This window comes from Marmota marmota, unplaced genomic scaffold, assembly GCF_001458135.2.
Source record: "Marmota marmota marmota unplaced genomic scaffold, marMar, whole genome shotgun sequence".
Classification (NCBI taxonomy): domain Eukaryota; kingdom Metazoa; phylum Chordata; class Mammalia; order Rodentia; family Sciuridae; genus Marmota; species Marmota marmota.
Genome location: NW_026000240.1, coordinates 32,905,364 through 32,926,132, shown reverse-complemented (window position 1 = coordinate 32,926,132; position 20,769 = coordinate 32,905,364). Strand labels below are relative to the sequence as shown.

At 40.3% G+C, this 20,769-nt stretch overlaps 1 protein-coding gene across 1 annotated transcript in view; it reads right to left on the bottom strand.

Moving 5' to 3' along the window:
* The window catches only part of Wdr82 (WD repeat domain 82), a 22,938-nt gene extending 5,648 nt beyond the window's left edge, over window positions 1–17,290 (bottom strand). The window contains exons 1-5 of the mRNA XM_015487085.2: window positions 16,830–17,290; window positions 9,020–9,117; window positions 5,594–5,660; window positions 818–917; window positions 218–334 (exon numbers count right to left, since the gene is read on the bottom strand). Coding sequence (XP_015342571.1) covers window positions 218–334; window positions 818–917; window positions 5,594–5,660; window positions 9,020–9,117; window positions 16,830–16,990 — 543 coding nt within the window. The 5' untranslated portion in view covers window positions 16,991–17,290. The remainder of the gene's footprint in view (window positions 1–217; window positions 335–817; window positions 918–5,593; window positions 5,661–9,019; window positions 9,118–16,829) is intronic.
* Between the last annotated feature and the right edge of the window lie 3,479 nt (window positions 17,291–20,769).

Sequence of the window (20,769 nt, the reverse complement as noted above, 5' to 3'; positions counted from 1 at the left end):
CCCCCCTCAGCCCCCAGGGCCGAGGACAGAACTGAGGGCCTTGTGGGTGCTAGGCAAGCGCTCTGCTACTGAGATTCCTTTTTGAGTGGGAAAGCACAAGATAAACTATGGCTCTCTAATATCTACCACATACTCCCTCTACCATAAAAAAGGGGCTTAATATATCCATCTTTTCTCTAAAACTTCCATACCATCAAGATAATTCAAAGATTCAAACCTTATCAAAAGAACGAAGGTCATAAAGTTTGACCATTTCAGAGTTGACACCTGCAGCAAAAATTAACCCTTCTGGATCAAAAGAACAAACTGGCTTGCCCTGAAGATGCATGAGGCCCTAAGGAAAGAAGAAAGAAGACAAAAAGTTAATAAGAATCTCACCACCATATAATTGACCTTTCCTAATGAAAACTAAGCCTACCTACAGTACAGAAAAAGCAAACAAAATCAAACTAAATTGAAGCTTTTAAAAAAGAAGTCACCATATAAATAGATTTCTAATCAATCCTAACTGCACAATATTATAGACAAAAAGTTCAAATAAAAACAAATCCCCTGAGGCCAAAACCTGTGGCTCAAAAGCTCTAAGAAAAGAATTTTTTAAAACAATAAGCCACAGAATATAAAGCCAACTACACTAGATTAAGGTTATCTGCTTACCAAGCAGCAATCTACCAGGAAAACAAGTTTCCTCTGAAGTTTAGGAAGACTCTGGGATCCCAGAATGGAACCAGTGCTTGCTTTCCTTCTTGAAAGAGAGAACTGATTATAATGCCTACCACAAGAAATGCTAAAAAATGTAACTGTGAGGTATCATTACCTGGCAGTTAGGAGACCGGAGATCCCAGAGTCGAATAGTCTTATCAAGAGACCCAGAAATGAAAGTGTCATCCACAGGTGACATGGACAAGGCCACCACCCTGTAATGCATCAAGATAAATAGGAGTTGAAGCAAAATATGAGCAAAAATTGGATGTGAACTCTAGCCACTCTGCCTAGCTATATATACCTGTTTCCCAAAACTGCTATTCTAGGAAATATATGCAAGCATATCTGAAATATTCAAAGCCAACTGGTATGATGGAAAAAAGCAACTTAAAGCCTTACTATAAAAATATATAATTCTAAAACCACAATGAGATACTACTTTACACCCACAAGCATAGCTATAATAATTAACGGATGTTAATGAGGATGGTAGAGCAATTGGAATACTTATACACTGCTGATAGAAATGTGAAAAGAGAGGAAATAATCCAAATGTCCATTAACTAATGAATGGATAAACAAAATGTGGTTCATCCATAAAATGCAATGGAATATCATTTGGTAATAAAAAGTGATAAAGTACTGACTCATATTGACAACCTGCATAAACCTTAGAAACATCACCTTAAGTGAAAGAAACTAAGGCCACAAGTTATCTTTTTCCATTTATACAAAATGTCTAGAATATGCAAATCTACAGAGAAAGAAAGTAGATTAGTGATTGTGAGGGACACTGGGGAAGTGAATGTGAATGGGTATGGGATTTCTCTTTGGGGTGATGAAAATGTTTTGGAATTATATAGCAAGGATTGTGGCCCAACTCTTGTGAATATAAACCCCACTCTCCCCCGCCAAAAATCACCAAACTGGACACTTTAAAATGGATAATTTAGGTTGGCATGGTGGCACACATCTATAACCCTAGCAACTCGGGAGACTGAGGAAGGAGGATCACAAATTTAAGACCGGCCTGAGCAACTTAGCAAGGTCCTAAGCAACTGAGCAAGACTCTTATCTCAAAATACAAAATAAAACAGACTGGGGATATAGCTCAGTGATAAAGTACCCCTGGGTTCAATCCCTAGTACCAAAAAGTAAATGAATAACTCATGGCTTGATAACTATATATCAATTTTTTAAAGAAGCATGGTTTCTTAATAGGATGGTAGTAGCTAGGTGTGGTGGTACACATCTATAATCCTAGCTTGGGCAACTTGGAAAGTCTCAAAATACAATTAAAAGAAAAACAAAACAAAACAACAGGATAGTACAAGAGTACACTAATGTTTCCAAACTAGAGTGGCGTCAGCATCACTGGAAGAGGTGTTTAAAATGTAGATTGCGGGGCTAGGGTTGTGGTTCAGTGGTAGAGTGCACGCCTAGCATGCCTAGCTTGAACATTCCTAATCTGAAAATTCAGGGGCTAGGGATGGTCGGGCACTTGCCCAGCATGTATCTTTTTAAGCACTGACATGACACTGAAAGTGGAAAATTCCACACTTGATCATATATATGGGGCTGTAGTCAAAACGGGATGAACCAGAAATACTGAATGAAATTAACTTCAGGCTATGAGTAAAGTATATATGAAACATAAATAAATTTCATGTTTACAATAAGTCCCGCTCCTAAGATATCTCATTATACATATGCAAATATTCTAAAATCTGAAAACTTCCAGAGATAAGGAGTACTCCACCTGTACCATCCTGAGTTAATCACCAAAAAACTCTTCTTCCAATCATAACTCAACATTTGCACTAGCTCCTTAACAAGATACTATTAAAAGCCAAAATCTCCTGAGAAAGTTGAGGTAGTTAGAAACCTAAGTGTCCAAGTCCATATGACTCTAACAGACTAGAGCAAGTGTTTTTAAACACTGAAAAGTATGAGGTGTTGGAGATGAAAATGTAGATATTCTTCTATCATGTTTGATAGTGAAAAGTGGGTGAAAGGATCAATAAATAGACTTAAGATGAGGAATTCCAAGTAAATTTGTAGATGCAATAAGGAAAAGGTCAATTATAGAGACAGAAGCCAAGTGGAAAGTGGGAGGTTAATTTCATCAAGGAAGGAAGGCTACTTCTTTTTCAAGGAAAGAGATCCAAAGAGAAGAATTTCAGGAAAAGGGATATAAGTTCAAAAGTACTCATTTGGATAACCTTGATTCTCTCAACAGAGGGACACAGTCATCTACTAAGAAACAGGGTCGAGGTATGGAGAGCCAGGCACAGTAGTGCAAGCCTGTAATCTTAGTGATTTGAGAGTCTGAGGCAGAAAGATCAAAAGTTTGAGGCCAAAATCAGCAGCAATTTAATGAGGTCCTAAGCAACTTAGTGAGATCTTGTCTCAAAACAAAAAATTAAAAGGACTGGTGATGTAGATCAATGGTAAAGTACTTCTGGGTAAAGAAGATACAATAAGGAAGAATGGAAAAAATCTCAGCAGGCACATTAACCCTTAATTATAAGCAGTAAATCTGTGAACACTGATTTGAATACGACAAGCAAAATCATCTACTTGTCATGAGTTATCCTCTATCTGATAGTACACAATAACTAACAGCTACAATCTCCAGTCTTCTGCAACACAAGAACGCTAATCACTCTAAAGTACAACTGTTTTTTTTTTTTAAGAGAGAGAGAGAGAGGGAGGGAGGAGAGGAGAGGAGAGAAGAGAAAAGAGAGAGGAGAGAGAATTTCAATATTTATTTTTCAGTTTTAGGCGTACACAACATCTTTGTTTCTATGTGGTGCTGAGGATCGAACCCAGGCCGCACACATGCCAGGAGAGCGCGGCTACTGCTTGAGCCACATCCCCAGCCCCACAACTGTTTTTTTTTTTTTTTTAATATTTATTTTTTAGTTGTAGATGGACACAATACCTTTATTTTATTTATTTTTATGTGGTGCTGAGGATCGAACCCAGGGTCTTGGATGTGCTACACGAGCACTCTACCCCTGAGCCTCAGAAGTACAACTATTAAAAGGTAGCTCTCAGTCCATTTTCTGTCAGGACTCCATAACACTCTAAGCCATCCTGGGTTACTGTACATTTTTATAAATGAGAATAGGAGAAAATAACTCCAAGAGACTGAAATATTATCCAAGAAGATAAATATTTGTTACAACATTCAGCCAAATTGGAAAAACTGGAGGAAAAAAATTAGGGGAAGTAGGGTGAGGGTAAAAAGAAACAGCCTGCATACATTATATAATATAGAACAAGAAGTTAAACTTCTTGACTTTAACAAAAAAGCCAGGCAGTGTGGTGGTACATGCCTATAATTCCAGCAACTTGGGAAGCTGAGGTAGGAAGATCATGAATTCAAAGCTAGCTTTAGTAAGGTGCTAAGCAACTCAGTGAGATTCAGTCTCTAAATAAAATACAAAACAGGGCTGGGAATGTGGCTCAGTGGTTGAGTGCCCCTGAGTTCAATCCCAGTAGCAAAAAAAGAACTAGAGATGTAGTTTGGTGGTTAAATTACCCTGAGTTCAATCCCTGATTTCTACCCCCCTAAAAAAGGCAAAAATTTGTTTGTTTCCATTTTGCATCTTCATTAAGATCTTTGAATGTGGGAGCTGAGGATGTAGCTAGCTCAGTGGTAGAGCATTTGCCTAGCATGAGTGAAGTTTGATTACCACAAACCCTCCTCCCCACCCCCCAACACACAAAGCTTCACATGTAACATTTTTTTGTAGGGACCTGCTGAAATGGGGGCCACCTGTACTGGAAAGCCTCACAATGGTTCTTTCATTAAGGGATACCTGAGATTGGTATTCTTAAATGCCAACTGTAATTTTTACTACATAGGTTTATTACTAAGTGTCTTTAATCCAAGGGATTAAAGGAATTGAACTCAGCATCTCCTGCATGCTAAACACATACTCTGCCAATGAGATACACCTCTAGCCCCTGCTATCTATCCATCCATCCATCCATCTACATACATACACATACACACACACACACACACACACACACACACGTATATTTTTTTTTTGGGGGGGAGGCCTGTACTGGGAATTGAATCAGGGGCACAAATTTACCACTGAGTTGGATCTCCAGCCCTTTTTATTTTGGGATAGGATCTTGCTAATTCACCCAGACTTGCTTTGAACTTGTAATCCTCCTGCTTTAGCCTCCTAAATCAATGGGATTACTGGTATGCACCACTGTGCTTGGTCCCTTACATACACATGTGTGTGTATACACACATACATACATACACACTTTTTTTTTTTTACTTTATTCTATTTATTTAAATTTACGTGGTGCTGAGGATCGAACTCAGTGCCTCCCACATGCTAGGCAAGCACTCTACCACTGAGCCACAACCCCAGTCCTCCTTACTTGTATTTTAACTGAGATTTTCTTTATCTTTGTAGCCCTACCCCTGCTTTCACAACCTTGGAAAATTGAGAATTAACTATTTAAGAAGGGCTAACAAAAAGCCACAACTTAGAGAGATCTTGTCTTAAAATTAAAAGAGTTGGGGATGTGGCTCCATGCTTTAGCACCACTGGGTTCAATTTCCAGCATATGGGGGGGAGGCGGGGAGGCTAATGAAACAAAGATAGTCAGGTTTACTTGGTGGTAGAATACCCAACTTCAATCCCAACCTACTCCAATAGCTGGCTACTTGTTCCTGATGGTTATCAGACTCATTCCCAACATCACCATGACTATATCTTCCTAAAGATTTATAAAAAGAATACCAAAGAGCAGTGAGGAAATAGCTTTGGTTCACTAATAAAATCCACTCTTCTGTTATCTGGGTTAGCTCAGGGATAAATAACTACCCAATTCTGCAATACCTGGGTCTTACCTTTTGCTATGTCCAGGAAAGTATCTGATGTATTTGTTGTCATGTAAGGATAGGTAACGGATAGTATCTGCAAGAAGACAAATAAGGGATGGTGATACTGTATTATTTAAAAGCAATTTACTTTGCAGTTTCATCTTGAAGAAAAGACAGGATCAAAAACCCACTGTATTCCATCACCCAAGTAAAGTGAATAATTCTTCTTAGCAGCTTAAGAGTAGGTATATAGATTTCTCACAACTCAAAAGCAGTTCTAAGTTAACAGCATACTGACAGAGCCGTTTGGGGGCTCTGGGTATAACTCAGTGGTAGAGTGCTTGCCTAACATGTACGAGGCCTTGGGTTCAATCCCAATCAATACCAAAAAGAAAAGTAAAATAAATCACTGTTCGACTATCAATATTTGGCTTCTTCAAAATTACAATGCAACTTGCCCTGCAAATATACCCTGGCAAAAAAATATTAGTCTTAGTGCCCACAGAATGGAAAAACCTTATAGAAACACATTTGGCTGCTGAGGAAACAGGCTCAAAGCTATGAGCAGCCAAATAAGCTACAGATCAGGATGGACCCTGGCAGCAATTTTTTCCAGGGTTCTTCAAGACTGTCCCATCCCAACATTCCATAGGATACACAATGTACACTGCAACTAACAACACAGAAACTAATGTCTAGATTTGGGTTGAGGACATTAAAAAAATATATATATCAAACTCATGAAATATATCAAGTAACAGAAATGAGATTTTGCAGTTTTAAAGAAAGGAATAATCAGCAAGATTTGTGCTTAGGAAAAAGAAGACACACACCCTTAAAATCCAGATCAGGGGCTGGGAATGTGGCTCAGTGGTAAAGTGCTTGCTGGCATGAGGCCCTGGGTTTGATTCCCAGCACCCCAAAAAGAAAAAAAGAACCCCCCCCACACACACACACAAAACTAATCAGCTGGGCATAGTGGTGCTTGCCTGTGATCCTAGCAACTTGGGAAGCTGAGACAGGGGACTGCAAGTTTGAGGCCAGCCTCGGTAAATCAGCAAAGCTCTCAGCAACTTACTGGGGATGTTGCTTAGTGATAAAGCACCCCTGCGTTAAATGTCCAATACCAAAAATAAAAATGGAAAGAAAAAAGAAAAAAAAACAAATATTCTATTATAAAAGGTAAATAATAAAAAAGATGGTGGTGGCAGGGGAATTAAGTGCCATAAAGAACAGAATTGGAAAAGTAGGAAAGTACTATGCTTCTAAAAAAGATGAGGAAAAAAGAAGAAATTGCTGAAAAATAGGTAACAGAAAATGATACCAAAATGCAGGGAAACAAAAGCACAGAAAGAACATTCTAAAGTCAAACAGAAATCCAGAATATAGAGGTTGAAAGCAGCAAGTGATTCACCCAGTGGTGGTTCATAAATGTACTTCCTAATAAGAGGGTATTTAACCTGGGAAATTTCAGAAAAGGATACCCTTTTATGTTCTGTAACTACACAGTTTCTTTGAAAACATCTTCAAACTTCTCAAATGACAACTACAAAGCATTCCTGATCTAGTGTTAGAAACTACTCACCTGCCCTAAGAAGAAAAGACTTCCTCCCCATTACCTGGATTCCCAGAGACGAGCAGGGCTTCACCATCCTTTCCGCCCCACTTGGTAGCTGGCGCACTGTTCCTGGCAAGGCAGTGGCCTGTACAGTTATCTCCTTGTACCGGGTGGTATCATAGACCCTCAAACTGTACAAACTACTACCTCAGCCTGGAATCAGGCAAAAAGGAAACGGAGCGCTGGAAGAACTCTTCAGGATGCACTTGAGACAGGAAAGGCAAGATTCCCACAGCAGAGGCCTGGCAGCAAAGCTGCAAGTGCCACACATTTGCCTGATCTTGTACCACATTTGGAGAATCCTCATTTAATCACTCAGAAAAGCAGCCCAACATAAGAAATGTACCAGTCATTCAGATGATCATATACAAATATTTTCCTCAGGATCCTAATGTTTTATATTCTTATCCAAAAGCATAAACTGCACTGCTTATTAAAAAACCACTTCTGAAACAGACACATGAAAAGTAGAAATAATATACTTACTAAAAAATCAACTACAGGTAGAAGATCTTGTTAAAGGAAAAAAGAACAAACAAACAAAAAATATGAAGACTTCTGCCCATCTGCTCTGAGACAGACACAGCCAAAATAGCAGTCTAAGCAATCCTTGTTGAATGACATTAGAAAAAGGTTACTATAAAAAGTAAAACAATAAACCAATAAGGCAACATTAAAAAAAAAAAAGAGTCCTAATATGAAATTAAGTGTTATAGCTCAATTATCAAGACAATCTGTTAACTTGGAAGGAGTCATCCCAGGGGAAATGCAGATAAAAACAAAGACCGTTTATTACAGAAAGAAATTCACAGGTTTTAATTTCTAAAAGTAATTTATTCTTCAAAGATGATCAGCTTTATTTAAAAGTAAAAAGGGAGGGGCTGAGGATATATCTTAGTTTACTTGGCATACGCAAGGCCCTGGGTTCAATCCCCAGCACCGCAAAAAAAAGAAAGAAAAAAAAAAAAAGCAGGGGTAGGGGTGAAGGGGTGAATAAAATTCAGATTAAAAAAGTATCCCTAAAATCAAAGATGACTAAGGTTAGTATACTGTCCTTTATGACACAGACCATTAAATGATGGACTACATCAAAAACTCTTCTTTATTTAAACTTCTACTGAGGCAGAAGGATCATCTGAGCCTAAGAGTTTGCTAGAGCCCAGGAATTTGAAGTGTGAACTAAAGTTTTTTTCTCATATTTTTGTGAAAACTCTTCTCAAATCTACATATTGTTTTTGCGGTGCTAGGGATCCAACTCAGAGCCTTTTGTTAAGTTCTACCACTGAGATACACCCCCAGACCTCAAATCTACATATTAAGAATGGGAACTATTTTTCTTCAATAGTTTACTACTTGCTGTGTCAAGTATTCTTTCCTTTTATTTGTTCTAAAAGTATTTTTTCAAGTTTCAAGGAGTATTAACTTAGAAGTAAATGTAATTAGTTGTTTCCTTTTTCTACTCAATATTAACTGTAGATTTTTCATTCTTTTTTTTTTTTTTGAGAGAGAGAATTTTTAATATTTATTATTTTTTAGTTTTCGGCGGACACAACATCTCTGTATGTGGTGCTGAGGATGGAACCCGGGCCGCACGCATGCCAGGCGAGCGCGCTACCGCTTGAGCCACATCCCCAGCCCAGATTTTTCATTTAGTTCCAAATCTTTCAAAGTGCTAGTACTGCTTCCAGCATTCCTTTAGTTATAATTTAATTACCATTGCTAACATCATAGGAAAATAAACTAAACTATAAACAAAGCAGAAGTAGTCACAAAGATTTCGTGAACTATTTAACAAAGGAAACCATAACCTTAACTTCCTAAAAAGGTTTGCTTACCGTCTATTTTGTTAGAGCTGTAAACGACTGTGTTTGCTGCATGCGTGTATCTGATGAGGTCCACACCATATTTCTTACTGTATAAGGTTCTCTTTGGTCTGATGAGGAAATGGACAGAGAAAAAAAAAAAATCATCAAAATTCTTCAACTCCAAAATATGACATCTCCATATAAAGAGTAGCACTTGAAATGATGTGGTGAGGATGAGGAGTCTCAGTAAGTCAGTAAGTTCTAACACTGGAAAGAAAACAGAATTGCATCCAAAAGGAGGAAATAGCTAGGCACCATGGTGCATTCCTATAATCCCACTGACTCACAAGGCTGAGGCAAGAAGATCACCAGGTTTGAGGCCAGCCTAGACAACTTAGCAAGACCTTATCTCAAAATCAAAAACAAAATGGAGGGGTTAGAGCGCTTGCTAGCATGTATGAGAATTTGAACCACAGCACCACATAAATAAATAATAAAGGTCCATCTACAACTAAAAAATGTATTTAAAAAAAGAACTAATGATATAGCTCAATGGTAGAATAGGCCTGGATCCAATCCCCAGTACCACCCTCCACACACCAAAGGAGGAAAAATCAATTAATCAAGGGATGAGGTTGTATACCTGTAGTCCCAACTACTTAGGAGGCTGAGGCTGGGAATTCCTTGAACCCCAGAGAGCTCTGAGTTTGAGATGCTGTTACGTAGTAGTTAGTAGAAATGAACAGTAAAATGCATAGCAAGATCCCTATAGGTTTATTTTAAGTTTTATTTAAAAATCACAGGTTTATTATAAGGTACTGCCAAGACAGATGAGTAAATAACTATAGTAGATAACCTGTAGAAAAACATTAGTACATAAACCTTGAGGATAAACAAACAATGTTAAAAGAGCCAGCTGGGGGAATACATTAAGAAAGAAGGATTTATGGGTCTAACTCTCTACAGGGCCCATAAAGGTCAAGATAAACTAGAAGTTATGGCCCCAAGTGTCTCCTTTTGTCTCAGAAAGGGGGAAATCTTGAGGACCATGATAAGTTAACCTCTCTGGTTGCTGACCCCAGCCACATTAACATAGGCTTGACTTACAGATGAAGCCCTTCTGAACAGGATGGCTACCACAACAGAAAAGACCAATTAGGGTAAAAAACTCCACTGCCTGATGTGAAGGAGTTGAATACCTGATTGGTAAAGAATGCTGCAGAAAGTGGTCCCCAGTTTTCAAGGCAAACACAAAAACAACAATGAAAGTGGAAAGTAGCTTTGTTTCCTTTGTTATCACTCTTTCCCTTGAGAGTGTTCTCTGCTTGTGCCTTCTTTACTTTCACCTTACTCTCACTTCATTCCACTTTATCTTCATTGATTATAAAATTCTCTTGCATGACTCTTGGTGTCTGACTTTAAATTTTCTTTTGTTGCAACACCAGAATTGAGGTTTGGAGTTTCAGCTTCCTGCTCTGTGACAATGTAAACTGAAGTTCTCTGAAGAAACTGTATCTATATATATGTTGAAGATTCTGCAGAATGCTTAACCTTAGCTGACTAGAACACAGTGATGGGTACAGAGAAAGAATGTTTTTGATAGCCAAAATCATCTCAGGACATTTTAGGCCCTTTAACAACCACTTACCTTAACTTTCATACTGACATAATATCCTGTCTGTCTTTCTCTCTCTCTCTCTCACTTTGTACCAGGGATTGAACCCAGGGGTGCTTATCAGTTATAAGTGTTTGATTTATGACTTTCTTCTGTTTGGTGATTTCATATAACCTTTTCCACAGTTAAACATGTCATTCAGGGCAATTTAATCTGTTTACAGGCCATGGTCACTCATATTTGCCTCAGGAAAAAAAATTAAAATTATCTTATTTCCTTTAAGACAAAGTTGTTATTTTACATCAAAGGAGAACCAGCCTGGACAATATGACATTCTGTGCTCTTAAATTTTTTTAAATCAAGCTCAATGGCCACAGAAAGAATTATGAAGCATAAGTAAATGTGAGGGCTCACCAGTTCAATCTTTTTTAAAATTCTTTTGGTACCAAGGATTGAACGCAAGGGTGCTAAACCACTAAACAACATCCCCAGCCCTTTATATGTTTTATTTTGAGACAGTGTCTCACTAGGTTGCTTACAGCCTTGCTAAGTTGCTGAGGCTGGCTTTTAACCTGAGATTCTCCTGCCTCAGTCTCCTAAGCCGCTGGGTATGCATATGTGTGCCACAGTGCCCAGCTCCATTCAATCTTTGGTTTTGGATACTGGTGATCGAACCCAGGGATACTTTACTACTGAGCTACATTCCCAGCTCCCAACTATCCCACCACCTTAAAAAAAAAAAAAAAAAAAATTTCGAGACATGGTCTTTCCAAATTGCTTAGAGCCTCACCAAGTTGCTGAGGCTAGCCTTGAACTTGTGATCCTCCTGCCTCAGCTGGGATGACAGGCATGTGCCACTATACCTAGCTCAATTCAATCTCTACTACAAAATTTAAAAGCTTTTGAGAAAAGTATACCTATTTAGAAAGAAAGATATACAAAACAACACACAAGTCATGTCGTAACAACAAAGAGGGACATGAAAATAAGTCAACCCCAAGAGCTTTTTTTAAGCCTTTCACTTAGAAAGCTTTCCTCAAGAAGGTAATGATTTATGAAAATTGAAACCAGACGCAAAACAGTCTGCCTTTCTTAGTATACCCTGCTCTCGCAGAAGATATCCTATTTGCTGAAACTTTTAGGAGGCAAACCTAACTCTAAAGGCAAGCCTAAATCCTTAGCAAAAAATGGTTCTTTTTATTTTAACATAAAATCACACATTTCCAGTCCAGGTTACCAACTCATTTGATGAAGTTCCTAAATGTCTTCTACAGAACCTCAAGATCAAGCTAAAACAGATCTCAGCAAAAAACAAACAACAAAAACCACCCAGTTATCTCTGTAAAATTAGATCTAAATGCCAGAACAACTCATATGTATCAAGTAAGAAAAGCACACACAGATAATCCCATCTACTCAGTAGGTTGAGGCAGGAAGACCACAAGTTCAAGCTCAGCCTGGGTAACTTAGTGAGACATTATTTCTTTTTTTTTTTTTTTTAAGAGAGAGTGACAGAGAGAGAGAGAGAGAGAGAGAGAATTTTTTAATATTTATTTTTCAGTTATCGGTGGACACAACATCTTTGTTTGTATGTGGTGCTGAGGATCGAACCCGGGCCGCGCGCATGCCAGGCGAGCGCACTACTGCTTGAGCCACATCCCCAGCCCAGTGAGACATTATTTCAAAATAAAATAAGAAAAGGGCTGGGGACATAATTTAGTGGTAAAGCACACCACCACTTTCCTAAAATGACTTAAAAATAAATTTCTACATTTTAAGACTTAGAAGGATTTCAAAATCCTATACCAATGTTTCAAGAGTTCAAATTTATGAAAATATTCACCCTCTCTACGTAAAATCCTCTTGGAACCTGGATGCTAAACACTTAAATGACTCAGGAAGCCTTAAGAAGCCAATCATTTGGCTGGGCTTGGTGGTGTATGCCTGTAATTCCAGCAGCACAGGAGGTTCACCAGCTCAAACAAGCCTCAGCCATTTAGCAAGGTACTAACAACTAACTCAGTGAGACCCTGTCTCTAAATAAAATACAAAAATAGGGCTGGGGATGTGGCTCAGTGTTTGAGTGCCCCCAAGTTCAATCCCCGGTACCCCCCAAAATTAAAACACAGAAAAACAGTCGGGGATGTGCATTGGTGGTTAAGCCTCACCCCTGGGTTCAATCCCTGATACTAAAATAAAAAATAAAAAGGGCTGGGGATGTGACTCAGTGGTTAAGTGCCCCTAGGTTCAATATCTGGTACCAAAACAACAACAACAACAAAAAAAAAACCAATCATTTGGATCAGTAGCACACACCCTATAATTCCAGCTACTCAGGAGGCTGAGGCAGGAGGATTACAAATTTGAGACCAGACTGGCCACTGTAGCTCAGTAGTAGAGCACCCCTTGGTTCAATTCACTGTACTGCAAAAAAAAAAGTCAATTATTTGCATTTTCAATTGCTGTTAATGCCAATGAAGCCAAATAAGACTTCTCAAAACAAATGCACTGGAATTTCCACATGCTTACCTTTACTGAAATAATTGTCACTCTAAAAAGAAAAAAAAAAAACTACTTGGTCCACTGTCTAGGATTCTGCTCTCTAAAGACAGCTAACTTTATATGTATCAAACCAAGCCCTATTTCAGCCCATGGCCAAACAGAGAAGACCCTGAAATACCAATGCTAAAAGAATATGGTATAAAGAAGTTGGGGCGGGGGGGAGTGTTAAACTTTGATATGGCCTTCTAAAATTTACCAAAAACATTAACCTGAGATTTGTTCCTAATAAGTCTATAATTTCATTTCCTGGTTTGAAAGATCCTAATATATTATATTCATTTCAAGGGTCTTTACTCAAGGCCATACACAACACTTTCTCAAATATTTGGTTAAGTTTCTTCTTCTCTTTGAGTAATCTGCTTCATCTACCACAAATAATATCCTTTAGGTGTTTTCAAGTTGAAATCTCAATAGATGAACTCCATTACAAAGTTTAAATGGGGGGCTGGGGATGTGGCTCAAGCAGTAGCGCGCTCTCCTGGCATGCGTGTGGCCCGGGTTCGATCCTCAGCACCACATACAAACAAAGATGTTGTGTCCGCCAAAAACTAAAATAATAAATATTTTAAAAAATTCTCTCTCTCTCTCTTAAAAAAAAAAAAAAACAAAACAAAGTTTAAATGGGCCGGACATGGTAGTATATGCCTGTGGCTCGCAAGGTTGACACAAGAGGATCAAAATTTAGCAAGGCCTCAAGCAACGTGGCAAAACCCTGAATCAAAATTAAAAGGGTGGGAATGGTGGCACATGCCTGTAATCCCAGTGGCTCAGGAGGCTGAGACAGGAGGATCACAAGTTCAATGCCAGCCTCAAGAAAAGCGAGGCACTAAGTCACTCAGTGAGACACACTTTCTAAATAAAAAATACAAAACAGGGCTGGGGATATGGCTCACTGGTCAAGTGCCCCTGAGTTCAATCCCTAGTATCAAAAATAAAAAGTAGCCCGGCGCAGTAGCAAATGCCTGTAATCCCGGCGGCTAGGGAGGCTGAGGCAGGAGGACCAAGAGTTCAAAGCCAGCCTCAGCAATGGCAAGGCGCTAAGCAACTCAGTGAGACTCTGTCTCTAAATAAAATACAAAATACAGCTGGGGATGTGGTTTAGTGATCAAGTGCCCCGAGTTCCATCCCTAGTACCCCAAAATAAAAAATAAATAAAAATAAAAAGGGCTGGGGATGTAGCTCAGGGATAAAGTGCCCTGGGTTCAAAAGCCAATATTAAAAAAAAAGGGGGGGGGTCGGGCTGGGGATGATGGCTCAAGCGGTAGCGCGCTCGCCTGGCATGCACGGGGTGCTGGGTTCGATCCTCAGCACCACATAAAATAAAATAAAGATGTTGTGTCCACCGAAAATAAATAAATAAATAAAAATAAATATTAAAAAAGAAGAAAAAGAAATCTATATTGAAATGTTTAGGGATAAAGGGGTTGATATCTCCAACTTACTCTGTAATGGGAAAAATGCATAAGTTTAAATATTTACCTATGGAATGATAAAGCAAACGGTGCAAAACTTAATAAGTTGTTGGATCATTCTTTCAAGTGTATTTCAAGTATGTTTTTTTTTTTTCCTCCAAGGGAAGTCTTTGAAACATTATAACTTTCAAAAAGTCTATAATTGTAAAAAGCCAAAATTGGCATTTTACAATATAAGACTTCATAACAGGAAGAAATTCTCCACATTTGGTGACAAACTGAAGAAATGCCAGGACAACCATCATTTCCTTTGAATGTAGACATGTATTTCCACTGTTAGGTTCTGGAGGTAGGTTCTAATCTTATGCACAAGCATTGAAAATTTCAAGCAAACCAGCTTCAATTTACTTCTAGTTCCAGGACTTCACAATGACAATCTCTGCCCTAGCTTTAAACATTACTTCCTCTTCCAAACCCATTAAAAAGCTGGGCCATGTGCCTGAAATCCCAGCTACTCCAGAGGCTGAAGCAGGAGGATTATAAACTTGAAGCTAGCCTGGGCAACATAGCAAGTAATCCCATCACAAACACCAAACTGATTCAAATAGCCAGACATGGACAGAATTCATCTACTAAATGAATAACACTGACTCAAATAACTAAGTATCTGTTCAGCTAACAATTCCTTTTCCCCAACAGGTGCAGTGGAGCTCACCTGTAATTTCAGCTACCTATCTGGAGGAGAATCCTAAATTCTAGGCCAGCCTTAATGACCTAGGGAGATCCATTATCAAATTTTTGAAAAAGGGTTGGGGATGTAGCTTCCTGGTAGAGCACCCCTGGGTTCAATAGCCAGTACTAGAGGAAAAAAATTCCCTCTCCCCCAGGACGATCACTGTAGGCCACTCTTCCACATGACTGCAAGCAGATCCAAAGCCAGTTACATAATACTTTATCATAGCTCCAGTGGGGAAGAAATTTGGGGAAAACATAGCTCTGTTCAAAACAGCATTACTTTAGATAATCAAATTCACAAATGAAGAGACAAATTCCAAAAGAAAAACATCAGTTGTTTGGGGGTGGGGGGGGGAGCAAAAGGGACAGCTTGGAGAAAGTAGAGAGAAAATCCAAGGATTCAAAACATAAAATTTGTAACTAGGTAACAAAATGAAGTCTGAAAAATCCAGTAGCCACTGAATTAAACCGAACATCCTCAAACCTGCTTGGGAAAGGAGGCTGAGGGGAAATAAAATTTAGTCTAAACTAGTTTCTGCTCCAAAGAAGCAATTCAGCAAGGACTTGGAGCAAGTCCACAGGGATGAGGCCCGACTGAGAAGGCCCACAGAGGAAAAGGTAAAGCGCTCTCTGTTCATAAGATATTGCAAAGACATGCCAAGTGTAGTGACCTGGTGCAACATAAAACTTTGACGACCAGATTCAGAATTTTGATAATTCCAAGTGGACCAGAAACTGTTAAAATAATGTGTAAGGGGAAACACGAAATTGTCCTGGGATGCTTTACTTTAAGGAGTTCACATTCGGATTAGAATGGGACAGTCAAATTCGCTTGTGAATGGCAAAAAGGGGAAAAAAAAAAGTTTCAGGATGTTAAAAAGTAAAAAGTTTATAATAAACGTGGAGACCAGGTCTGAGGGAATAAGAACAAGGCTTGGAAGAGGAAGAAAACGCCAGGGGCTCAAGGAAGCACAACAAATAAATCCTGACAGCCAAGAAATGCAACCCACGGGGCCTGACGGCAGAAAGGCCACGACAAGCTGCGGGGCAGGGGACCGGTGGAGTGCCAGAGCTGAATTGAGGTCACCGCGGAAAGGGCAGAGAGAGCTGACGCTGTTGGATGAGTAGGAGAGCAGTCCCTCCAGTTCTGCATCCAGCCCAGAGCCGACCTGCACCTCCCACGGTCGGAAGAGCGGGAAAAACTACCTGCTGGGCCCGGGATGCACGGACAGGGCCCTTAAAGGTCAAGGTCAAGACGGGTTTCGGAAAACGACACAGAAGCACTCTGAAGAGGCCGAAGACATAAAAAAAAAAAATGTTGTTATTATTACGATTATCGTTATTTTATAAAGAAAGAAAAGGTCTTTGGACGGCTGCGGGGTGCAGGCGTCCCAGGAAGAAGCAAAAGAGACCGGGGGCCGGAGTCTGGACGGAGGGCGGGCCGCGGGACCAGTGCTGGGCCACAGAAGGGAGGGAGGGACTCAAGAGCCGGGCCCAGAGCCACCGCCGCACTCACTTGCCCTCCTGGCAGTCATAGAGCACGATGGAGTCGTCGTCACTGCTCGAGATGACCGTCTCGCCATTGGGGCTGAAGTCAAAGCAGTTAATCTTGTCTGAGTTCTCGCGGAACACCTTGGCGACGCGGAAGCTCCGCAGCACGCTGTCGGTCAGCTTCATGGCGGCGGCTGCTAGAGGCGGCAGCGGCGCAGGGCCGGGGCGGGGCTGGATGGCGGGCGAGCGGGCGGGCTGCGGAGGGCCAACCCGGGCGGGGCGGGCGCCGCACTGGCGGCGAGCGGAAGGGCTGCGAGCAGTAAGTCCGCCTCCTTCCCCTCTCTCACTGGCGATACTCTTCTGCCTGGACCGTGGGGCCTAGGCGACCGTTCCTCCTCAGAGTCGCCTCAGGGCCAACCGGCGCGGCGCCGGTTCATTGTGTCCGCCATCTTGGGGCGACAGGCAGAAGCCCAGGGCGGGGAATTTTAGCCGCGGCGCACGCCGGGAAAGGGGGCGGGGCGGGAACGGAGGCGAGAGACTGGGAGGCAGGGTGGTGACGTCAGCGCAGAGGCAGCTGAGTGCAGGGACTGGGTAGCCGGAGGCGACAGTTCTCTTTTTGATGGCAGGGCCTGAGGGTTTGGAACGCTTTAGATCTCCCTCAGTGGGCGGAAAGGCTTCGGGGGCTTTTCGGTTTTTTGTGTGATTGCCTCCCCCTAGGGAGACTTAGGCCGCAGGTACTGCGGAGGTCTGATGTGCGCCTGAGGCCTATTTTGGGGGTGAGTCATGTGAACCCGTTGCCGAAGTGCTTGATCACTCCTCCACCAGAGGTCCAGTTTATTTTATTGAGGCGTAATTTGTGGTGGACTGCACACATTTTAAGTGGATGATTTTTTTTTCAGTTGGATGTGCTGTATACTGTTGATCAGTAGAATTTTTCTTTAAGCTTTTTTTTTTTTTTCTTTTTTGTTCATTTTAGATGTACACATCAGTGGAGTGTACTTTATACACTATTATACATACATTATATATACATACCATTCTTGAGGTTGAACATGATGTGGAATTACACTGGTCTTGTATTCATCATGTATGAACATAGGAAAGTTATGTCAGATTCATTCTACTGTCTTTCCCATTCCCATGCCCTGCTAAACTTTTTTTAAAGAATTTTTTGAGATATAACAAAATGCATGAAGCAAACCAATTTAAAGGATACTACATGCATTTTTATAAATGTAACAAACACTCTTTTTTTTTTTTTTGGTATTGGGGATTGAACCCAAGGGTGTTTTACCACTGAGCCCTTTTTATTTGTTTATTTATTTTTGAGACAGAATCTCGCAAAGATGTCCAAGCTTGCCTCCAATGTGCCACTATCCTCTGCTTCAGATTCATTTCTAACTTTTTTACAGAGCAGGGGATATAGCTCAGTACTGGAATACTTTGCTAGCCTTAAGGTCCTGAATTCAACCCCACCCACCCGCTAAAAAACAATTACAATCCCAAATTCGCATCACCAATTACAAAGAAATTATTTTAAAGACTATATTCTGATTCAACAGAACAGTTTAAATTCTTCTTATTTCTCCCTGTTCTTATTTATATATGTGCATAGCTATATTCCTGCAGTTCTTTCTTGCCTTCTGATTTCTAGTGTTTTACACATTTTTCCATGTTAGTAAACTGGGTTGTTGTTTGCCACAGTCTGGCTGCAGCAAAATAACCGAGTGGGGGGGGGGTGATGAAGAACTTGTGTAGATTGATACAGCAGGAGTGGGAGCCCTTTATTGCAGGACAGGAGCAGTATTTATACATTCCACACAGCTTATCTAATTAGCATAAACTAGATACATCAGTCAACCAATAAGGAATCTCCACACTTAATGGCTCGCTTTTGTTACTTCTCAAACCACTCCCTCTGGCATTTTGCCAGGCACCATCCAGACTTGTTTACCAACTCTAACATTCCCCTGGCTAAATGCCAGGTGTTATTTTGACTTGTTTACAGACTCTAACAGTTGTTGGTATTCTTTTTTTGGGGGAAGGGAAGTACTGGGGATTTAGTACAGGATAATTTGCCACTGAGCTACACCCCAGCCCTTTTTATTTTTTATTTTGAGATAGTTGTTGAGGCTGACCTGGAACTTGGGATCCTCGTGCCTCAGCCTCCAGAGCTGCTGGAATTGTAGGCATGGGTCACTCCCCACAACTGTTATCCTTTTTTTTGGGGGGGGGTTAGGTACCAGAGATTTAACCCGGGTGCTTAAACACTGGGCCAAATCCCCAGCATTTTTTTTTTTTTTTTTTTTTACTTTTTTATTTTGAGACAGGGTATCACTAAGTTGCTTAGGGCCTTGCTAAGTTGCTAAGGCTGGCTTTGAACTTATGAACTTTCTGCCAAAGCCTCCCAGGCTGCTCAGATTATAGGCATGCGCCACCCATGTCAATCCCTGCTGGCATTCTTATTAGAGGAATAATTTGTGTACAACAAAAATCAGTATTTTTAGTGGATAATCTTATGTTTTGATATATATATAGTCATGCAACCACCACATTCAAGTTACAGAACAGTTGCATTGTCCTTATAAGCAATTTTTCGCTTTAAAAGGGAAGAAAGTTGATTCCTAGCAAAGCAATATCTAATCACAGAATAGGAATCATGTTTCTTTGCTTTTATTATTTATTTATTTATTCATTTATTTTTTGGTTTGGTACTGGGAATTGAACCCAGGGATGCTATGCCTCTACATACATGCCCAGACCTTTTTATTTTTTTTATTTTGAGACAATGTCTTGCTAAATTAAGGTTGGCCTTGAACTCACCCTCTCAAATAGCTGAGATTATAGGTGTACACCACTGTGCCTGCTTTACTTTGACTTTCTGTGCAAGGTGTTAATCTCAGTGCAACCTGTGCAGATGTGTGTGATTCTACAAAAGGTTAATAGCCTTGGGTCCCTGACAAAGACAGAGGGCCTATTACTTTCACTTTGTTTATTTATTTAGTTAGTTGTAGATGGACACAGTACCTTTATTTTATTTATTTATTTTTATGTGGTGCTGAGGATGAAACCTAGTGCCTCAGCCCTGCTAGGGAAGCACCCTACCATGGAGCTACAACCCCAGTCCCTATTTTTGCTTTATTTAATGAAAGAAAACTAGAAAGAACTGTTGAAACAGACTGAAACCAAGGACTCCTCTGAACTTAAGGAAAACTTTGCAATGCTGAGAGTAAAAGGTGAAGTCCTCTCCTACCCCACCCTACTCCTGGGCCTGGGGGATATCAAAGTAGCTGAGAATGGAGATTGCCCCTTGCCCCAGCTTGGTTAGCACAGGCTAACTAAATCATGTTTAGCATATCATTTGGCTTTTGTTTCTATAAATTGTACTGCTTTTGTGGGGCCCACAGAGAAGCAATCTAGCTGCTTATTTGCTTATTTCTTATGCATATGAGTAATACAGGTGGGTGAATCCTGCCAGCAGTGATCTAGGCAGGGTCCCTGGGGTAGGCTGCTAGTAACACTGTGAGTCATTTTAGTCACTGATAGTGGGAAGGTGTAATATCCAGAGACCCAACTATAAAGAGAAATTGTTCTCTAAAGAAAGAAGGCAAGATCCTAGCTAAGTCTGTGTTGAAAGAAGAGCAGAACTTCCAACTACAATTTGTTTTGGGGTCAAAAAAACTGGTTTCAATGAAATCTGAATAGAAAGTGACTTTCCAAACTGTGAAGTATGAGAAGAGAATTCTTCACACACCCCAGAGCACTCTCTTGCTTCCCTAGAGTTCCAGTGTCTTGATTTCAGAGATTAGAAAGGATGATATAGAATTTTCTTTAAATCTTTACATGGCACCAAGGACAGATCTGGTGCTGTGTGCTGGAACCATTGAGAAGTGAATGCACCCAGGAAATGCTGTTTTGGGGATCCACATTTGTAAGGTCCTTGCTTAGCACCTGGATGGCCACCT